The sequence below is a fragment of the Talpa europaea genome (assembly GCF_964194135.1).
Source record: "Talpa europaea genome assembly, chromosome: X".
Lineage (NCBI taxonomy): Eukaryota > Metazoa > Chordata > Mammalia > Eulipotyphla > Talpidae > Talpa > Talpa europaea.
The window spans coordinates 84,705,818-84,726,295 of record NC_140081.1 but is presented as its reverse complement, the minus strand read 5'-3'; the positions used below and the strand labels follow the sequence as shown (position 1 = coordinate 84,726,295).

At 38.8% G+C, this 20,478-nt stretch overlaps 1 protein-coding gene across 16 annotated transcripts; it reads left to right on the top strand.

The window, feature by feature from the left end:
• Positions 1 to 481: 481 nt before the first annotated feature.
• Positions 482 to 19,978, top strand: PABIR2 (PABIR family member 2; the record flags this gene model as incomplete). Of its 16 annotated transcripts, none has more annotated exons than XM_084258126.1 (10): positions 482 to 579; positions 2,742 to 2,820; positions 6,895 to 6,951; positions 7,239 to 7,282; positions 7,367 to 7,421; positions 7,683 to 7,784; positions 8,096 to 8,157; positions 8,702 to 8,763; positions 11,235 to 11,331; positions 19,909 to 19,978. In XM_084258126.1, 10 exons carry the CDS (start codon positions 482 to 484, stop codon positions 19,976 to 19,978), a joined length of 726 nt encoding a protein of 241 aa, XP_084114252.1. The 16 variants fall into 16 exon arrangements, with proteins under 16 accessions (XP_084114252.1, XP_084114251.1, XP_084114265.1 ...); XM_084258125.1 differs by having other exon boundaries at positions 8,699 to 8,763; XM_084258139.1 differs by having other exon boundaries at positions 2,742 to 2,832; positions 8,699 to 8,763.
• Between the last annotated feature and the right edge of the window lie 500 nt (positions 19,979 to 20,478).

Here is a 20,478-nt window from a genome sequence, read left to right as displayed (position 1 = left end):
CTCGCCCTCCTTCTCATCTCCCTCAGTCCTCCTCCCTCCTCTCTCCTCCTCCTGATACCTCGTCCTTCGTTCCCTGTCCCGTGCTCCTTTCTCCCTTCCACCCTGCCCACCACCTTTCCCTCCGTCTCTTCCTTCCTGTCTTCTGTCCTCCTGCTTTTCCATCTCGCCTTTCCCTCCCTCTTGCTCTTTTCCCACCTCCCACTATTCCTCTTTCCTCCATCCTCTTCCTTTATTCTCTCGCCCGCCACCACATCCTCTTCTCTACATCATCGTCCCTTTGCCTTCCTCATCCTCCTTCCCTCCATCTCCTCCTCTCCTGCTTTTCCCCGCCCCCGCCCCCGCCCCCAAGCCTCCGCCCCTTAGCCCCCGCCCCCAGCTGCCAGTCCCCAGCAGCTCAGACCTGCAGTGAGAGTCTTGGGAGTCCATAGCTAAGCACCAGGAGCTGAGCACTGTCCGCTGTGCCTGCCTGCAAGTCTCCGACATGGCTCAGGAGAAAATGGAGCTGGACTTTGAGCCTGACACCTCTGATGGGTGCACCCTGAGGAGAGCCAACAGTGCTCCCCTGATCCATGGGCTCAGGTGAGCAGGAGGGGGGGGAGGATGGAGTACTGGGTTCAGGGGCTCCTGGACACACTACACCAGCAGTGTTCCCTAAAGTGAGAGTTGGTGCTCCTTCGGGACTCTCCGAACTGAGGGGGTGGGGAATTCTTTGCTTGACAGTGACTTGGATCCTCAAGTGGAATGAAAGTTTGACCCCAAACTCTGGGCAGTGTGTGTGTGTGTGGGGGGGGCGGGGGGATGGGGCCCTCTCTACCTGGGGCTTTGTTGGCCCCACTCTCAAAAGAACTACTAGAAGCTTCTGGCTCTTCTAACAGGTTGTTCGGCCTGCCGAATTTACACCACCGAAATGTCAGGCTGAAACCCCTGCAACTAGACTTGCAACTTGACACCTGTTTCTAAGAGCTGCTATTTCCAAGCCTAGTTTAGGAACCCTGGTATTAACCGGTTTACTTTAATCAATCACAATTTAGGTAATAACTTGTAATTAAATGGTGTGTTCCTGTTATATTAAGTGACTTGGAGTTGTAGTATTTTCAGATCCTAAAACTGCCTGAAATGCATTCCAGTGAATAAAAAAAGCAGTGTGGCATGTAACTTAGGTCTGTGGAAACACAGGTTTCAGAAAACAATGGAAAGAATTTTTACCCTTGAATTTTAGTGGTTGGGTCTTATGTTTTCATGTAAATAAGTCACCAGAGTGTCTAGTGATAGTCAAGGTTAGGTTGGCAGATCTCCTAAGTCTATTACATTTGACTTCTTTAGACAATTCATCTTGGGTAGAGAGCCAATTTGCAAGCCCCTGTAGAAATGGAATTAGTCCAGAAAGGGGGGATGGGAGTAGAATTAGCTAAAAACATTAATCAAGCACAGTGAAGGCAAATAAAGATATAATCCTTGTCTATCAACTAATTATAATATCTTTATTTTGGGGGGGATCGATTTACTTTTTTTCCCCTTTATTAAATTTTGAAACAGAATGATGGAGTAATTGCTTTCCTAGTGCTGTCTTCAGCTCTACATTTTATTTTCTCTACTATAGGAATAAACTGGTCTTTTTGAGTTATCTTTTTTTTTCAATCTGGTTTGCAAGCAATTTCTAGGGATGAGGGCAAACCTGTTGACCTGTATTTAGACTGTTGTAGAAATAATATACTGTATTTTGAATCACAATTTAAGTAATTGCTTGATAGGTAGCATAATGTGACAGAGAAGAGGTGACGCGACCGGGCCTAGTCCCAATTTTCTCCTGAACTAGCGATGATCATGGTTGGGTCATTTAGCCTGAGTATCTCTGTTTTCTCATTTAAAACTTAGGAGAACTGGACTGGGTGATTTTAGTGGTCCCCTGAAGCTTAATTCAGTTCAATCCTAAAAAGCCTTCTAGATTTCTTATCATGGTCATGGCACTCTGCTAGGCACTGCAGGGTGGTTATGCAGCCATGAACAAACACCTCTAAAGGGGTTCAACACATACACACAATTTGCTTTAGTAAAAGATAGTAGGTGTTTTTTTTTTTTTTAAGCAACTCATCTCGTTGCCGTCTTTGGGTTCAAAGGATAGAATGATTGCATTAGGTTTGAGGAATGAAAAGAGGCTTCATGGAGGGCATGGCATTTGAGATGGGTGTTGAAGGAGAGGGAGGATTTTGACAGATGGTGTTGGGAGGGAAGGCATTTGAGGCAGAAGGGGCAACATGAGCAAAAACCCAGGTATGTTGATTGAGTTGAACAGTGGGGTTGGAGGATAGTGGTGGGAAGTAAGCTGATGGGGCTCATGTGGTAGAACAGGGCTCCCCAGCCCTTCACGAGTCATGGCACACACAGAGAATAGTAATATTTGCACGTCCTCTGGGGTAAACAGATGAGACTGCTCATGTCTGGCAGTAACCGGTTTGGGGTTGTGAGCTGTGACCAGCAGGAGCTGGAGGCAACCAGTCTGGAGCTCCACCCCCTACCTCTCCTAGCTGTCCACCAACCTTAGGGTAAATCAGTATCCCCACCAACCTGTAACCCACAGTACACCACTTGGGAAGCTTAGTGAAGAGGACGGTAAGGAATTCATTCATTGCTTGAAATAAGGACCTATGGAAGATTTCATTGTTGACTAGAGAATTGGCATTCATATAATTGAAGGATCTCTTCAATGAAAATACATTACTCATTGTATTTTTATTTTTCAGTGACCTTTCACAGATTTTCCAACCTTACACATTTCGAACTCGGAGGAATAGTACAACGGTTATGAGTCGTCACAGCTTGGTAAGTAAAGAAGTGTAAGTATCCCTAACAGTTTGGGTTAGGGAAGGCACTGTCAGCTGAACTTCTTTCTTAAGATTATGTGCTGTACACAGTGTTCACAAAAGGAAACACTGGTTTTACCTATCTTGTTTGCTGCTTCTGCTGAGGCCATTTTCAGCTTTTTGTGCAACAACAACAACAAAAGACCTGGTTAAATGTGTTTCTTGGCTGTGGGACCTTGTATTTTTTAAACTGTTCATTGTTTTTTGTCACTACTTGCATCATGGTGGTGAGGTAAGTCGGGATTAACCTGAATTTTAGATGAGAACAGTGGTCTTTATTTGTCCCAGGATGCAGAAATCACCTAAATGGGAAACGCATGCTTACTTCTCACATCATCTGCTGGACAGTGTAGAATGCTTTAAAATGCTTATATTTATATTCTCAGTAGAGTTGCTGATCGTGACTGTTCTATCTAGCCAGAGCTGTCAGAGGTCACCTTATTAGTTGGTTGTGTTGGGAAAAATTATGATGAGGTTTTTATATAGTAGCACTTCACATGTGAAGCTCACTTATCCACTAGCTATAGTGCTCTGGAAGATATCTGAGATGTAAGCAAACAGACCTGTAAATGGCTGAACTGGATTTCCATAGCCTGTGCACAGAGGTCCATCTGTTTATTTATAGGAGAGCCTCTAACCTCTGAATCATCTAAAATTTATGCACCATTATAATAAGCTTCCAACCCAGTAGTGTGTGAGAAGCAGCAAATCAGAAGGGGTACATTTGGGTTCAAAGTATACTAATAACTGCTAGAAAGGAGAAGGGAACATTGAGAAGCAGACAGAGGTATTAAAAAATTAGTCTGTGGCTTTGGATGAACTTGTTAATAGATCCTGAGGGTGTCACTGGCCTAGAACTGTATAATAATTGATGTTCTTCAGGTTACCTGGGTCATTAACCTTTTCTGAAATTACAGTAATACCTACCCTTGTATGGTATTTTCGCATGTTACAAAGTACTTTCACACATTTAATTCTCATAACAACCCCTATGAAGTAGGCAGGGCCAAAGATATTTTTCCCAATTAAAAGAATCAGTAGCTAAGGCTCAACCAATATATGTGACTTTCTCAGAATCACACAATTAGTAAGTGGCAGAGCTGGGGTTATAATAGAGATAGATCTTCCAGTGCCATTCTGTTTGGTATAATCTGTTTAAGAAGGGGGAAAAAAGAAAACTATTTAAAAGAAAGATTTCCAGCTAAAGTGGCTAAAAATACTTAAGGTATTAAGCTATCTGGAGGTTTGATTCATTTCACCTCCTTCCCTGAGGATACTGGAAAATATAACTACTTATTTTTGCTGTATATATGAAAAACATTTCTACTTGTTGAACAGCTGTGCTTCTCCTATCTATAGCATTGATGGCAAGGAAGGGAAAATGAATTTGCCTCTCTACACATCACTTTGTTCTTTTCTACAATGTGAAGATTCTTATCACCTCTGTCTAGGCTCATCTCTCACTGCTCCCTGACAGATACCCTTTGCTCTGGCTCCAGTAAAATGATTTGCTAAAGAGCCCATGGTGATTCATTGCTCTTTGTTGATCCTTATGCTTGTCTTTGTGCCTCCCCCTTTTCCTGTCTAGTTTTCCAGTCCTTCAAAACGCAACTTCATCCTTAGGTCTCCTTTGGGAAACCTTGAACAGCACCTTTGGGTGCTTCCATCACAGTATTGATTGCACCATGTACATTCAATCACAGTATGTTCTGTGCCTCTTCATACACTTGCCTGTGTCCCCTGTTCACCTGCAATAAGTAGGGTGTTGGTGAATGAAATGCAAAGGAGGGGACTGACAAAAGAGACCTGCCCAGTGGGACCTTTATGGTTTGACAAATGCTTAGTTTCATGGGCCGAATGGAGGACTCACTGAAATGTTATTTCTTGGTGACCAGAGTGTTGCCTTTCTTACCAGTTGGGAATTTAAGAGGAATTGATCACTTGATGGGAAAGAAGATCACATCTTTCTGGGCATGTGGGGTTCAGAGTGCTATGGGTCCTATGTTGTTCTCCAAAGAAATTGTCTGATTCTTTTGGGGAGTGCTGTGGGGAACTCTCAGGAGCTTCCTATCTCGTCACCTTTCACTTTGAACAGATGACCCTTCTCCCTTCACAGAGAAGGCAGATGCCTGTCTTGTTGTTTAAACACACATTAGCTTTATTCCTCTTACAGTGTATGTGGTACTTTCTCCTAAGGGTTCCTAAGTTTTCTGACTCTCTTTGCCTGGTCTGTCCTCTCCTCTCTATCTTGTGTCTTCATTTTCATTCTCGCAGCTTCTTTCCTACCTCCTTCTCCCAACTCACACATCTAGAATCTGGAAAACAATCTTTTTTACCCTCAGGTCTCTCCTGCCCTTTTCCCCCTTTCTGTTTCTGAGCTTTTTCAAAGCGCAACCTGCACTCAACTGCTTCTGATTCCTTCTCTGATTTCTTGCCAACTATTCAGCCAGTTTGTAATCTCACTACTTCTATCCCCAACGCCATTTAAAAATTATTCTTGCAAAAGGCACCAGTGCCTACTCAGTTGCCATTGGCAGGGCCTCTTTTCTTATCTCACTTGAGTTGAGCCCTCAGTGACCAGCAACCCTGTGAGTCCTTGTTTTTTTCCCCTCTGGTTTCTGGTACTAGGCTTGGCTTTGCTTCTCCCTGGCCCTCTTTTGGCCTGACTTTCTAGTTCTGTCCAAAAATGACAAGTTGTATATCATGTAGACACAGTGTCTAGATTTCTGGCTTTCTCTACAATCAGCTTCTGGCAATTCTTCCTTTGACTTTCCTGATTATTCTATCGCCTTGGGGGTGTCTTTTGTTCTCTGAGGGACATATCCCTGTTCACTTCCACACTATCCCGTTACAGTCTTCCCTGCTTTATTAACTTGCCCGGGAGCTCAGCGTTTTTCAAATGTCCTTATTAAGAGTTCACCAGCAAACATGGATTTACTTACATAATGGAAAAAATACTTTTTAAGAGGGTTTTACTGGTGAAATTTTTCTCTTTTCAAAGCCAGGGAGAGGAAAAAGTGGAAGCGGTTGAATAATGAAGGGATAGCTGCTGAAGTAAAACCATATTTCAGGGGATAACTTGAAATTTTTTTTAATCTGAGTTAGCATTTGCCTAAAATATTTAGAGCTGTTGGTCACCAGTTTATTAACTATGTACTAAGTCAGTATTTTAAAAGTTTTAATAGGCTAGGCCCTCTTGTCACAGGATAAATGTCGTGGTTTTATAGTTCACAAATTCATTTGCATTTCATTAGGGAATAAATAGTAGCTGTTTACATTATGGCTATTGGAACCCTCTAAGATGTGCTAATATGAATTGTTCTTTACATTTTGTGATCAGATGGTGATTATTTTGAAGGAACATAATTTGGCCCCCAAATCATTTCAGCTCTATGTTATTAAAGCATGGTGATCTAAGGGAAAGAAACAGTTATTTAAAAAATACACCTTTCCTTCCACATTGATTTTTCCTAACTTGTAAGGTTTGTGGTGACAGCATTGGTGATCACATTTTAGAGTTAATTTAGATCCTGCAAGCACAATCTCCTTATTGCAGTTTTAAAGTGTTTTTGGTTGACATTGATCATAGACAAAATTTTGTGTGGACTCATTAGCCCATCTTCTGCACTGGGGCATCAATAATAAAAATGAATGAAGTCAGGCTTTTTTCGTTCCCTTTGTATATAGTTCCTTATTTTAGGTAAATGGGGTAATGGAGGTTTCCAAGGCCTGGAGTCCTTTTTTTTTTTTTTTTTTTTTTTAACATAAATGTACACAGCTCTGCATTCATTTGGGAAAAGTGTCAAAGTCAGTGCCTGTCTAGCGACAGATGGTGCTTTGAGGTTGGACACCTGGTGTACTTTCCTAAAGACTGAATGTACTGCCTCTAGTGCATTAATGTTCAGTGGTTTAAAGAGCTAAATTTCCAAGAAGAATATGAAAAATAATCCAGGAAGAAATTGTACACCGCTACTGACAGCTGACTGCTGCTTTGTGATTCAGAAAATAGTAAATGTTTACTTTTTCTTTCCAGTTGCTGTCATCCTCACCTAATCGTATTCCTAGTAGCAGACTGCATCAAATCAAAAGGGTAAATTTTACTTACTAGCTCAGATTTTACATTTTGATTTGATTTTCATTTTGAAGATTTACATATTAAAAATGAGTCAGGCAGCACCTCTGATTAGTTGTTGACAGATTAACATCCTTCTGAGTGTGCAGATAAAATATAGATAAGGCATGAGTGACCATCTTAGAATGTTAGTTCTCCTGTACTATAATTACATCAAATAGAGCAGAAAAGAGCCTTTTTTATATTATTTGAGACAGAATTGGGTCAGTAAATACCATGTTTTCAGCACATGTCTGTCCTTGCAGGAAGAAGGCATGGATATGGTGAACAGAGAGACTGCACATGAAAGGTCAGTACTTACCAGGAGCAGGACAGAGCCTAATGTAGGTCTTTCTTCTGGACACTAAAGGTCTCTCCTTTTTGTTCATTTCAGGGAAGTGCAAACGGCAATGCAGATAAGCCAGTCGTGGGATGAGAGCTTGAGCCTGGTAAAGTTTCCAGATATTTGCTTAGTTTTTATTTTCTAGAAGCCTTTAGATTATTCATTTGCTTCATTAACTTTTTCATATACTTCCATCCATTCTGCTTCCAAATTTTAACTTATTTCTTGAACTCTGCTTTTCCTCCATAATAGTTGGTTGCAACTTTTTAGAGTCTGTACTCTAAAATGTAGCTTTGTTTAAGTGGTCAAGAAGAGCTATGATGTGCTGATTTGTAAATTATGAGGAAATAATACTTTATGTTCACAGAGTGATAGTGATTTTGACAAGCCAGAGAAATTGTATTCTCCTAAAAGGATTGACTTCACTCCAGTTTCTCCGGCACCATCACCCACCAGAGGATTTGGAAAGGTAGGTTTCATTGACAAGATGTTAACTCTCTTTCACACACCCAGCTGTTTTCTCTCTCACATACATCAAAGTGTGCAGTTACGTGCAAGTTACTTGCAATTACTTGAAAAGTAATTTCAAGAATCCAATGATTGGAAAGAATTAATGGAAATCTATGATAGCCATTTGAAGACTATGTACATGTAGAAGACATAGACAGCTAAGAATGCTAGGATGTTTGTTATTTTGAAAAGAACCTTTTGAAACTGGAGCACTTGAATTATTTTTTATGCTAATTTTTTTTCTAGCAATGTTTTTCACCGTCCTTACAAATGTTTGTGAGCAGCAGTGGGCTACCACCCAGTCCCGTTCCTAGTCCCAGACGCTTTTCCAGGTAAGCAAACATTTTTAAATGTACTTTAAATGCTAATCCTCACACTTGGCTCTCTGATGCACTTTCCCCCAATATTTTATTATGAAAATATTCAAATAGATAGCAAAACTGAAAGAAGTTCACAGTGAACATCCATGTACCTACCACTTATGTGCTCCCAGCAACATTTTACTAGATTCATGTTTTTGAGACTTGGTTTCAGTTTATATTCAGAAGGAATGAACACACACACAAACACTCTCACTCACTCACATGATAATATATCATCTATAAGAGATAAGGAAAAAAAATTTAAGATCATCAGCATTCCAAGTAACTTTTTAATAAGGTTTATCTTTTTTTTTAAGCTATTGCAGTCATTTTGTCTTACAGAATGATTTTTAAAAATAGCTTCAAATGGTATGCATTTTGGTGACTCAACTTACAACATAGGTGTTTTCCATTTTTCCCTGTCTGACTGTCAGTTTTGTGAATTTACTTGGTAATGTTTATGTGGCAACTTCCAAGTACTTCATGTCGTTCTTATTGTTTATTCTTTAAGCAGGAGGAGTCAGAGTCCAGTCAAATGCATCCGGCCCAGTGTTCTTGGTCCAATTAAAAGAAAAGGTGGGTGTCACACATCTCATATTAAACCTAATTGAGCTGGAATTGCAAATTAATCTGAATTTCTGCCTGAAAATAGTTCAAGGCATGGCTCCTTTTTTTCTAAAGAAATGTAACTATTATTCCCAATGTGTACTTTACTGATTCTAAATTTTGTAAATGAGTTATTTGATACTGTATATATTTTTTACATTTCATAACTGAATCTTATTCACATATTCATATATTCATATTATAAATATGCATTCAAAAATTTGTGCCTCTCAGTGATCTAAATGGAAAAGAGGTGCAAGTTGATAATGTCACAGAAATCTATGCTTATATTCGATATATAATACGTGTGCTGTATGCGCATATGTAGCCACCATCAAATTACACCTCGGCAAAGAGAGTTGCCTCATATTCAAGTCTCTCTAGGGTTTTTAATATAATGGGGTACTCTTCTAATTACCTTATTCTGAACCACAGAGCACTAAACTAAAATGATCTTTGCTCGCTGCTAGTTTTAGATACTTACAGGGGCACCTAATGGTGTCTTAAAAAAAGAGGCAAAGAAATTTAACACAGGTTTAGTCATTATATAGAAGGCTATGACCACACAATTGCAAATGTTAGATGTTATTTTACACAAGAACTTTAACAATAATTTAAAATAAATCAGCAATTCAGTAAACGGCTTCTTTAGGCAGCTCACCTTCGGGGACCATAACAAATTAACTCTCCTAATGTCGGGTAAATGGATACTTGCAGCTTTGGTGAAAACTTTCTAGTGATAGCATCATGCACTGATTGAAAAGTGCTATGTCTCAGATAACTTCAAATTAAAGGTGATGTGCTCTGGAAAACAGATCCTGATATAGTGACAATATTTGATTTAGTGAATAAATTTTGTTTTTTAAAACAGTAATCTTTTTTCTTAGCAGTGTAAGGAATTATTTACAGTCCTCAGAACCTTCCCAGGAACTACTAGGTGAAAACAATACTTGGAAATTAAAGCTATTATTATTGTTGTTCTTAATTTTAAATTTGCAGGAAGTTGTTAGAAATGACTGTTTAGTTTCAAAGCTATTCCAAAATATACCAGCAGATGGAGGAATTCTTTGCTAAAAAGGCTAATGTCTTTTGCTAATGAGATTTTGAAAGCCCGGCGGCAGCTTTTTAAAGCTGCATATTAAAGCATGGAAAAAAGCAAATAAAAACAACCGTTCCTGAATTTCAGTAATTTTCAGAATATTGCCAGAGGAAAGATAATGTGAATTAATTGATCACAGAGGGGAAAAAGAAGAATGTTGCATTTTTTCTTGCTTGATCTTTTTGCATCATAAAAATCTTACACAGTTATAAGTTCAAAATTACTAATTTCCTACTGGAGTACAGATAGGCTTATGAATTAAATTGTCTTTAACATTCCATTTAAAGCTTACAGAGTTTCAAAACCAAGGTATGTTCATGTTTTAAGTAAAATCGTAGCTTGTTTGGAAAGGAACATTTTCTGTCATGTAGGCTGATTGGTCTTTGCATTCCTGGTGGCAAAATGTTAACTGTTATTCCTATGGGTGCAAAGTTTTTCCATTACCAGTTCTGAGAGCTATAGGATTGAGGTAGCCAATACAATAGTAATTTTGTGAATTGATTAATAATTGATTTCAATTACAGATGTACTTTCAAACATATTTTTAATCTTCATTTCCACTAAGCAGTCTAAAGCAACCTTTGATTTACATACTGTTTTATCAGGCTATGTACTTTTAACCCATTTGACTTCAACTCAGGAAATGTTCTGATATTAAAATATATAAAATCAATAGTTTTTACTAATTTGGGGGCATAAATTATTACTTACTGTGCACTTCAACTATTTTGGGGATACTTTCTACTGTGGTTAGGCTTGATTCATTTTGCTGATGGAATCAGTATTCTACTCTTCTGTTAAAAACATGACTATCTGTTCAGTGCTACATATAATTAACAAGTGAGAAGGTTGTTTTGTTTTTTAAAGATTTATCTTTGTATGCATACAAGAGCTGGGTACAGGCCAGAGGCATGATGGGGGGATGGGGTAAGAGGACTCACCAGAGACAGAGTGGGGAACAGAACAGGCAGATTGACCAAAGTACACCGCTGAGGGGAGCAGTGGGCAAATCAGGAGAGGTCTGCTGCACCATGTGGGCTGTTCCCTGGCTGACTGGGAATCGAACTCATGCTGCAGTGGCTGCGGGCAGCTTCATAGGTTGTGTCTCAACCCTTGCGCCACCAGGGAGGCCCTTGTTTTGTTTTTTTTAGGGCTGCTGGCATTTTGGTTGTGGTTACAGGGAAGTATCTTTCTTTTACATTACAGCACATAGAAAAACAGCTTTTAAGTAATAGTTTGAAGAAGTGTTCGGAGCTTTGGTTAAACAAAGATCACCCCATTTTAGCACCAAGTGTGTCTCTGTAAAATTGCCTTAAAGCAGCACCATCTCTTTCTGTTTCAGGTGAAATGGAGACAGAGAGCCAGCCCAAGAGGCTCTTCCAAGGCACTACCAATATGCTGTCTCCAGATACTGCGCAATTGTCTGACCTCAGTTCATGGTAAAAAATGAAATAAAGACAAAAGAATGTTACGGTATCATCTATTTTTAAAAGAGCGACACCAAAAGTATATTGGGATCATTTAAAGTAAATTCAACTTTTTTTCTGTGCTCTATAGTGGGGAAGTCTCCATGGAGGTGTAGATAATGTTAAGACACAGGTCATTTGAAAGTTGTGAGCCCTTCTTTTTAGAAGTGTGTTTATCTTTTGGCGGCTTCATCGACTTCATTCCCAGCACCCATTAGGTCAACTTTTTCAATAGGTGCTATTGGTGTGAGAGAGTGTCAAAAGGCTGGATGGCATGAGAGAGCTTCTAGGTTGCTGTGGATCAAGTACATTGACTGTAGCTGCTCTGCCTGCATTTTATGTTTACATCCTTTTGACTTACTAGAGAATACTGACATCTTCTAAACCATGGCATTTTCTAAATAACAATCTATTGTTACAAAGCTTTTTTGAAGATTTTGGGACATTCTGCCACAATGCTAAGGTTTCATTTTTTTAGGTAACAATTCCTGATTCTTGTGGCCTAGTCACATATTCTTTTTTTGTTGTTGAAAAAATTGTAATGAATCTGAATTTTTTTAAAGATTTATTTATTTATATATATATATGTATATATATATATATAAGAATTAGGGTACAGGCCAGAGGTGTGGAGGGTGAGAGGTTTCACCAGAGACAGAGTGGGGAACAGAACAGGCAGACTGGCTGAAGTACACTGCTGAGGGGAGCAGTGCGCAAGTCAGGAGAGGTCTGCTGTGCCATGTGGGTCACCTCCCTGCTGGCTGGGGATTGAACTCATGCTGAGGTGGTTGCGGAGAGCTTCATAGGCTGCATCTTAACCCCTTGCACCACCCGGGAGGCCCTGGATTTTGTTTTAAGGTGTATACAACAGCCCACAAGATTGTAACAACCTTCCAAGGGAGCAATAAATATGATTTCACCATTAAAGTAACCACTGATATCTTAATCCCAAGGCTGATATGCAAGCACACGTAGTCACATACATTTTCTTTTAGTCATACACATCCTAGTTTAGGTGTCTAATTTGAGGCCTTTTGATGTTTTTGTGCTGAAGTTAGCTTCTTTTTCTGTACCTGAAGTTGAGCACTTGGACATACATATTGGAGAAGGGGAAGGAATAATAACAGTGGCCAGGTAATATTTTGACATCTTGCAGTACATATTTCTAATGAACTCACTAAGCACCCATATCATGCCTTTCCAAACTTTTTGTTCTCTAAATGTTATGACTGAGGGTCTTTTTAAAGAGCCCACGAGGACATTCACTTTAAAAATAAAAGTGTCGGGCCTCCCCAGTGGCACAGCGGGTTGAGCACAGCGCTGTGAGGCTGTCCGCAGCCTCTGCAGCTTGTGTTCGATTCCCAGCTGGCAAGGGGGATTCCCACATGGCGTTGCAGACCTCGCCTGTCATACTTGCTGCTCTCCTTAGCAGTATATTTCGGTTGTCTGCCTGTTCTGCTCCCTGCTCTGTCTCTGGTGAATCCTCTTCTTGCATGCGGGGAACTCTGGCCTGTACCCCAGCTCTTGTATAAAAATAAATAAATCTTTAAAAAAAAATTAAAAGTGTGATGCCCTCTAAATGGAAGTATAAGCCACTTATCGGGTATACAGATTGATGGTTCCTTCTTCCCAAATCACTTATTCATTGTTTTGTGTAAGAGAATTTGTACTTCTAGTTGACAAAGAAGTCACAGGATATTCTAGTTTATTAAACTCGTTGATCTGTTCTAACCTTGGAACAGATGCCTTTTACATTGTTCTAGCTATTTTCAGCCCCACAGTCTCCCTTCCCTTTCATCTCTGCCTATCCTTGGTAACTTGCTGTGCTAATTTTGGTACAGAGTGCCTTTCCAGGAACGTAGATGATTGCAAAAAGAAAACTAGTGGATGAAACTCAATACTTAGTGGAAACTGCATATCACTTTTATGGTAAAGTGTGTTTTAATATAGGCACATGCCATTATAAATAGATTTGCTTACCCAGTTACTATCCAAGTAACCAAGTTAGGTAAAGGATGTGAAAGAATTTTGCCAAGTTAAAATCATGCAGAGTTTAACAGAAATAATTGCTTTAGGCTAACTATGTAGGGTGCCATAAAAGAGGTTTATAGAAATGAGTAAGAAAGGAAAAAAGAAGGGGAGGTATTTAACCCAGGGTCGTCTCCCCTTGTTCGGATGTCTGTGAAGGACCTTTCTGATCCACATACACGGCGGGTGTTGCCTCACACTAGAGAAATTTGCTTTGTTCATGGCCATGCATAAAATGCTAACTAGCCAACATATGGCTCACGTAATACATTAGAAATAATAAGTTTATTACTCAAAATTCACACAATCAGGTGGCAAGGATATTTAAGAGATTAAACCTTCCCAAGATGTTTTTAGTTAGTTTATAGCACCTGGACTTTTGACGCTATTAAAAACTTAATTTCTACCTGATATACTAATATTGCTGACATTTACATCTACAACTAGAGATTTTAAATATGAGTTATCCCTGATATGTAAAAATTGGATCCTGCTTTTGCAGAAACTTTTTTCCCCATGTCTTTAATGCAGTTTCATAGATTAAACATCCATATTCTTAGCTATAGGGACAGAGACAGGAACTTTGCTATTCTTTTGCCAAGGATAACCAATCTATTTGATAACTAAGGAAATAATTTCTATTGTACATTTTTTAGGAGCATAAAAAGTATCAGATCATTAGTAGATATTTCATCATTTGTATTGTTATAGTTCCCTGCCTCAGCCCACAAAGAAAACATGGGTTTTAACTTTGAGCTTTTGATACTCGATTATAACCTTTAAAATCTGGCATCTTGGGGGAGGGGAAAAAAGGGGGAAAAAAATAAAATCTGGCTTCTTTAAAGTATAAGTGAAAACATGAAGTTTGAGTCCAGTGTGCCAGCTGCTGCCTAAAGAAATAGCAGGCATAGTCTTTATGTCATATTTTTTACTGAATGAAAATTCTGAAATCTTGATCATCTAAATCTTGGAACTATTGTCAGCCACAAGGCAGGATTGATGTCACTCTGCATTTAGTCTTTAGGACTATCAAGAGTTTGATCAGAGCTTGGAAGGACACCTTTGCATGGGCCTTTGTAAATCTTCTTGCATGCGGGGAACTCTTATTCTGCCCTTTATTCTTTGGGGACTAAGACTATCCGTGGGGTACTATACAAAATAAAGGCATTTTCAGGGCTGCTAGGTATGCAGTGAAGATTAAATGATAGTCTATTTCTCCTACAAAAAAAACAGTTTCTCATGAAATTTCTTGCCCCTGTGCATCAGCAGTAACATGAATGCTAATTTAACCTTTATGGCTTTATTTTGTAACATTTTTCATTAGCTTATTATAGTGACTTTTTAATATTTTAATGTTTCATGTGTCATGGCAAGAAGTTTCATCATGGATCTATGACATACAAAGAGTAAGGTTTAATTATGATTTATGCACTAATAGAAATATCTCCATCTACTTTGACGATGTTTATGTGGGCAGCTTCCACATTTATACTGACACCTTTAAACTCCTATTCCCAAAGCAACCATGGAAAGGATCATATTTTAAATATACAATCTTAAAAACTTTTTTTAAAGATTTATTTATGCACACAAGAAGTGAGGTATAAGCCAGAGGTACAGGGAGTGAGAGGATTCACCAGAGACAGAGTGGGGAGCAGAACAGGCGTATCTACTAAAATACACTGCTGAGGGGAGCAGCGGGCGAGTCAGGAGAGGTCTGCTGCGCCATGTGGGTTGCTCCCTGGCTGCCTGGGGATCAAACTCGTGCTGCAGTGGCTGCCGATAGCTTGATAGTGCTGTCTTTAACTGCTGTGCCACCAGGGAGGCCCACAATCTCAAGAACTTAAAGGTTATATGGAAAGATAAGACTAGTCCTTCCTAAGGCAACATAATAGAGACCAGAGAACATACATGATGGACCAATTGAACCACATCAAGAGAAGTCCCATAGTCTTAGTTTATACCAAAATCTGTGCTGGGGTTGATAGGCCTGTAGCTAATTTCTAGTGCTTCTCTACTGCCCATTCATCTGGTAGAACCTACTTTAGTGAATGGACAGGGAACAAAGTGGCTTAGCACTTGGGTGATAGCACAAGTCACAGTGGACATTCTAGTTTTGTTACTACTTTATCATTTGAATGTTTTAATGATTCTCATACTTTCACCCATAGTTTTTATAGACACAGTTGTAAGTATTTTTGGTTGTATGGCTCAAATATGACCTCAATATATGTATTTTTTCACTGACTGGAATAAATGAGTTCACTTTTGTTTCATGTACTCCTGTGTCCTATCTGAATTGTCTAGGTTCTTTGCTTTTCTGCCATTGTCTGGCTTTTAGTCATTAGTATAAGGCTCATTAGCTTCTCCATTGGAGCTTAAACTAGGAAAGAAAGAAGAAGGAAACTCAAATTGAACCAAACTTTGTTGCTTTTAGAAGCCCTGGTAAAAGGTTTACTAGCAGACACTGGAAATCACTTTTGTGTAGTGATTTCTTTGTGGATTAAAAAGTGAAATGCCTCTTACTTTATGCAGATAGACGAACAGTGAGTAATTTGTGACATGTAGCCTCTGCTTCCATGACTGTGTGTGGTAGTGCCAGATTAATTACAACAGAAACTAGATTTTATTTTAGAGAAAATATCTGGGTAAAGGTTTACCAAATTCTGAGTTTAAGTTGTCCTGAAGACTAAACATAGATATACTATCGTTCTGTTAATGAACAAAATTATATACCTTTGTATTTAATCATAGAGACGAAGTTCTTGACAAAATATATTCTTGAAAAAAATACAGTAACTGAAATGTTCAGATTTATGCATTTTTCTTGGCAACATCCCCGTCAGTGTATTTCTCTTAAGGTAATCCACAGTGTTAGAAGACAGATTTCATTGTGTAAGTCATGTTCTGTGTTTTTTTTTTTTTTTTAATGAATACAGGATTCACCTAAGCAAACAGATCTTAATACAAATGGAATCTTTTAACCCAAGACTAACCATAAGTCTGGTGGCTGGAATAAGAAAGTCTTTATTTATATTCAGATTATCTGCTTGGTGGCCAAATTTTCATCTTAAGTCTCTTTCTTCTTGCCAAATAGCATAGACCATGTCCTTCGGCTGCCCAGTTTTAGGAAAGTAAATTCATTTTAATATTAGTCTAGGCAAAATGCTGCAGGAGGAAAAATCACATATGTTCCAAAGGTAAATATAAAGCTCTTTTGATTTTCCAATGTCTTAGATTATCTGTGCAACTTTCTTTCGTTAGTTTGAATAATTCATATTTTTGACCCATTTTTGCCATTGGGCTGAAAAAATATCAGAGCCAGCTAAATTTTCCAAACTTCTTACTTAAAATTGGTGTTATTAATGATGCATTTGACAGCAGTGAGCATAGAGTAGTAGTGGTGTGGAATATACTGTCCCCATTTTTATTTTTAGTTCTACAAAGCTGATTTGTATTCTGTTGCTACCTAAAAACCATCCACAGGCATTAGAAGGAGTTGGCAATTTGAAGAATAAAAGAAGAGAAGAAGGGAAGAAATTGCATATATTTCACTGAGGGTAGTATAGGGCCCAGAGACTTCCAAGTGTACCATAGCTTGCTTAATATAGAAATGCATTAACTTGGAAACTCCTAAAAGTGATAGTATTAAAGACTCAAAATATTTAGCCTCAGAGCATGTCAGACCAGGATGGACTTTTACGAAAGAGTTGGTGCACAAACTTAAACTAGTACCCATATTTCCTAATTCCTTTTCCAATTCCATGCTTAAGTTTCCTTTTCAAAATTAAAAAGTATGTGAAAATCTTAAAACTGCCTGGCTACCTCTCCAGCTTTGTTTCTCTTTGCATTTTCCTTTCTGTACTACAGCCACACTAGTCTACTTTTGGCTCTTAGAACTACTTTTTCTTCCTCCCAAATCTTACTTAATGCTACTCATCTTTCAGATGAGAGCTCCAACATCACTCTGGGGAGCTTAGTTCCTCCAAATTATTATAGATTAGGTTACCCATGTTGTATATTCTCAGAGCTTCTTTTATCTTTCCTTTATTGCTTGATCATAAATTGTAATTATATATATTTTAGCACCATTACTTCAATATCTTGTCTCCTGCACTGTACTGTAAATTTGATGAGAGCAGGGACCATATCTGTCTCATACACCATTGCATCTCTAAATATCTAGCCTACTTCTGGTACTTAGCAGGTACTCAAAAAATACTGTATTAAATGAATGTGTGAATTTGGCCTGATATAGACACATAGAGCTTATATGTTGACTTGATGGGAATCAAAACCAAAAAGGCAGCTGGGTGCCAGATTATGAAGGCTCTTCATTGTGAATACAGAACTCTGAAGCCAGATATATGAGGTGGGCCAGAGTGGCTGTTGGGAACTGTGAGAGCCTGGGCTGGCTGGGTCAGGTATCCCTGGGTTGGGTTATAGAGGCTTTTTGTGGGATTATGCTCAGTGAAATAAGTCAGAAAGAAAAAGAAAAATATCAGATGGTTTCATTTATAGGAGGAACATAGGGAAACCATATAAGGGATCAGGGGGAAGAAAGACAAAACTAGCAGGCAAACTATAAATTGGAGACATTCATCAGGGGAGGAGGAGGGAGAGGGATCAAAATAGGAGGGAAGAGCACAAGAGCCCATGGTGATGGCACACGTGTGTCTTGGTGGTGGGAATTTTATGGGGACAACATCTGAGAGGAGAAATGAAACATTGTAGAAAAATGAACAACAATGTAAAACTATATAAATAAACACATTTTTTAAATAATAGAGGCTCTTTATGCTCAGATTAAAAGTTTCAGTGGGAGGATAGGAGTAGAAGCCAGCTGTCTGGATTAGAGACAATGGACTCTGAGGTACTGGTTCTGTGGATATAGAACATTCCTTTTAGAAATTTAACTGGATGGTAACTGAAGGACTCAGAGAAAAAGGAGTATTTTGCAGATAGTAAGGAGACTTTGGGGTTTGGAAAGAGGAAAGAAAATAATGTAAGAAATTCATAAAATGAAAAGAATATCAAAGGCAAATAAGGAGGGGGAAAATGTGTTTGATTTGTACACCTCTTGGGAGTGGGAAGTCATTAAAATTTAGGGCAGTTGAAAGTCTTTGTTCTGGAATACAGGAACCATGAAGTAGTACACTTCTAGAATGCTTCAGACAGCCTGCAGTACCTCCATGAGTAGCCATTACTCTTACTCTAAGGCTGATGGGAAGGTAAGAAGATAAATATAAAAATAAAAATCTCTTGAGCTGAAGATCAGGGAACTCAGTCCCAAAAACCAAGTCCTGTCACGAGGAATACTTGCTGTATATTGGACCTTCTGGTGCCTCCAGGGGAGCACTCAAATGATACAGGATCTTAAGTGTCTTTGGATTTCTGTGACTTTGTCCTTTTGCAGGTATCTGAATATAGTACATTATGTGGTACATTGCTGTTGCTTTTATGCTTTTTATTATTTACAAATGGCTTACTGATTTGTGATTCTTGGAACTGTGTTGTTGCATGTTATGTTTACCTTTACCCTGATAGATGCATCTGCTTATAATTCTTTTTGCTTTGTCCTCAGTTCAGATATTTTGGATGGCAGTAGTAGCAGCAGTGACTTATCCTCAGACTCACTGGCTAAAGGCAGCACAACCGCAGAGTCTCCAGTAGCATGCGCCAATTCATGCTCTCCGTACATCTTGATGGATGATCTCTCACCCAAGTGACTTACCATTTCTGATTCAGCATTTTAACTGCTGTTTCCTACATAAAACATTCATAAAACAGAAACATAAAATGCAGAGAACTTTGATCCATAATGAGGATTAAAGTGTGATAGATTTAAACCATTTTGATGCTGTTATTCTTGGCATCTCAAAAGTTCCATTTTGTGAGTGTAGTGACCTTACTGTCTTTTTGCTGATCTCATTGGATCTAGCAACTAAATCTCAAATACTCATTTTTTTAAGCACTTATAGCATATATATATGTATTTTATTTTCTCAGTGCCTCAAAGAGCACCTATTTTGAGTCTATACATTTAAGAAAAGCACTGGTGTGTATTTTTGCTAATGGTTCTTTTTCCCAGCAGTGATGAGACAGCTCAAGTTGATCAGAAATTCTCTTGCTTGAGAGATTTTTCTGTTCTCTGTTAACTACATAGTTTCAGCTCTCTTTATTTCACAATAATAACTGAATTGCTTTTGACTATATTAAATTTTTATTTTTCTGCATCAGCTTAAAGTACATTATTTTGTTTCCCTTTCCTGTTTGAGCTGCTTACTTGCCATTTCTCACAGAGGGGAAGAAACATGTTGTTGCTTTCATTACTGTCCATATCGCTTCTTTGCTGTCAGAGTGTATGAAGTGAGGGTTGATTTTATGTTGAGAATGGAAATGGACTTACAAGCTGCCTGGATGAGTCACCACAGGTTCTTATGACTTAGCTACACCCGTTGATCTTTTTCTCTCCAAACCTGTTGTCCTGAGGAATATATAAAATATTGTTAATGTTTCTAGGTGGTGTTATCAAGGAGAAGAAATTCCTGCCTTGACCAGATGTGTGGAGCATCTACAAATGAATGAATAATGTTATTTACACACAGACCACTGTGTAGAAAAGCATACATGGAGCTTGACAGCTTGTACCGGGTGGTATTATGAGGCCTAAGGTGCCTTGGGGTACAGTGTTGTGCTGTAAAGGTGGGGTAGAAAAGCGGGCTTTATGTGTCTAATCGCCACATACTGTTTCAATTGCTGCTTTTTCTCATTACTTTTTTGTCATTGGATTCGTTTGTTTGTCGTGTGGTGAGTGGTGCTGCTGACTGTGTTTTGGATATTGTATTGTCACCAGGGTCAGAATCCAGTTCTTGTTGTAGCTGCCTCATAGTAAAGGCAGTTTAATACCTATAAGGAAGCTTATAGAAGCTGAAACAGTCAATGTTATTGTGCATACTGCTTTTAAGAAGCTGTTTGAGCTGTGAACAGTGTACATGATAATGAGTCTGAGGTATCAAAAGTTAATTTAATTTGGAAAGAAAAAATCCTGATGAAGCTATTTAAGAAACCCGAGTGTAACCTATTGTTGTG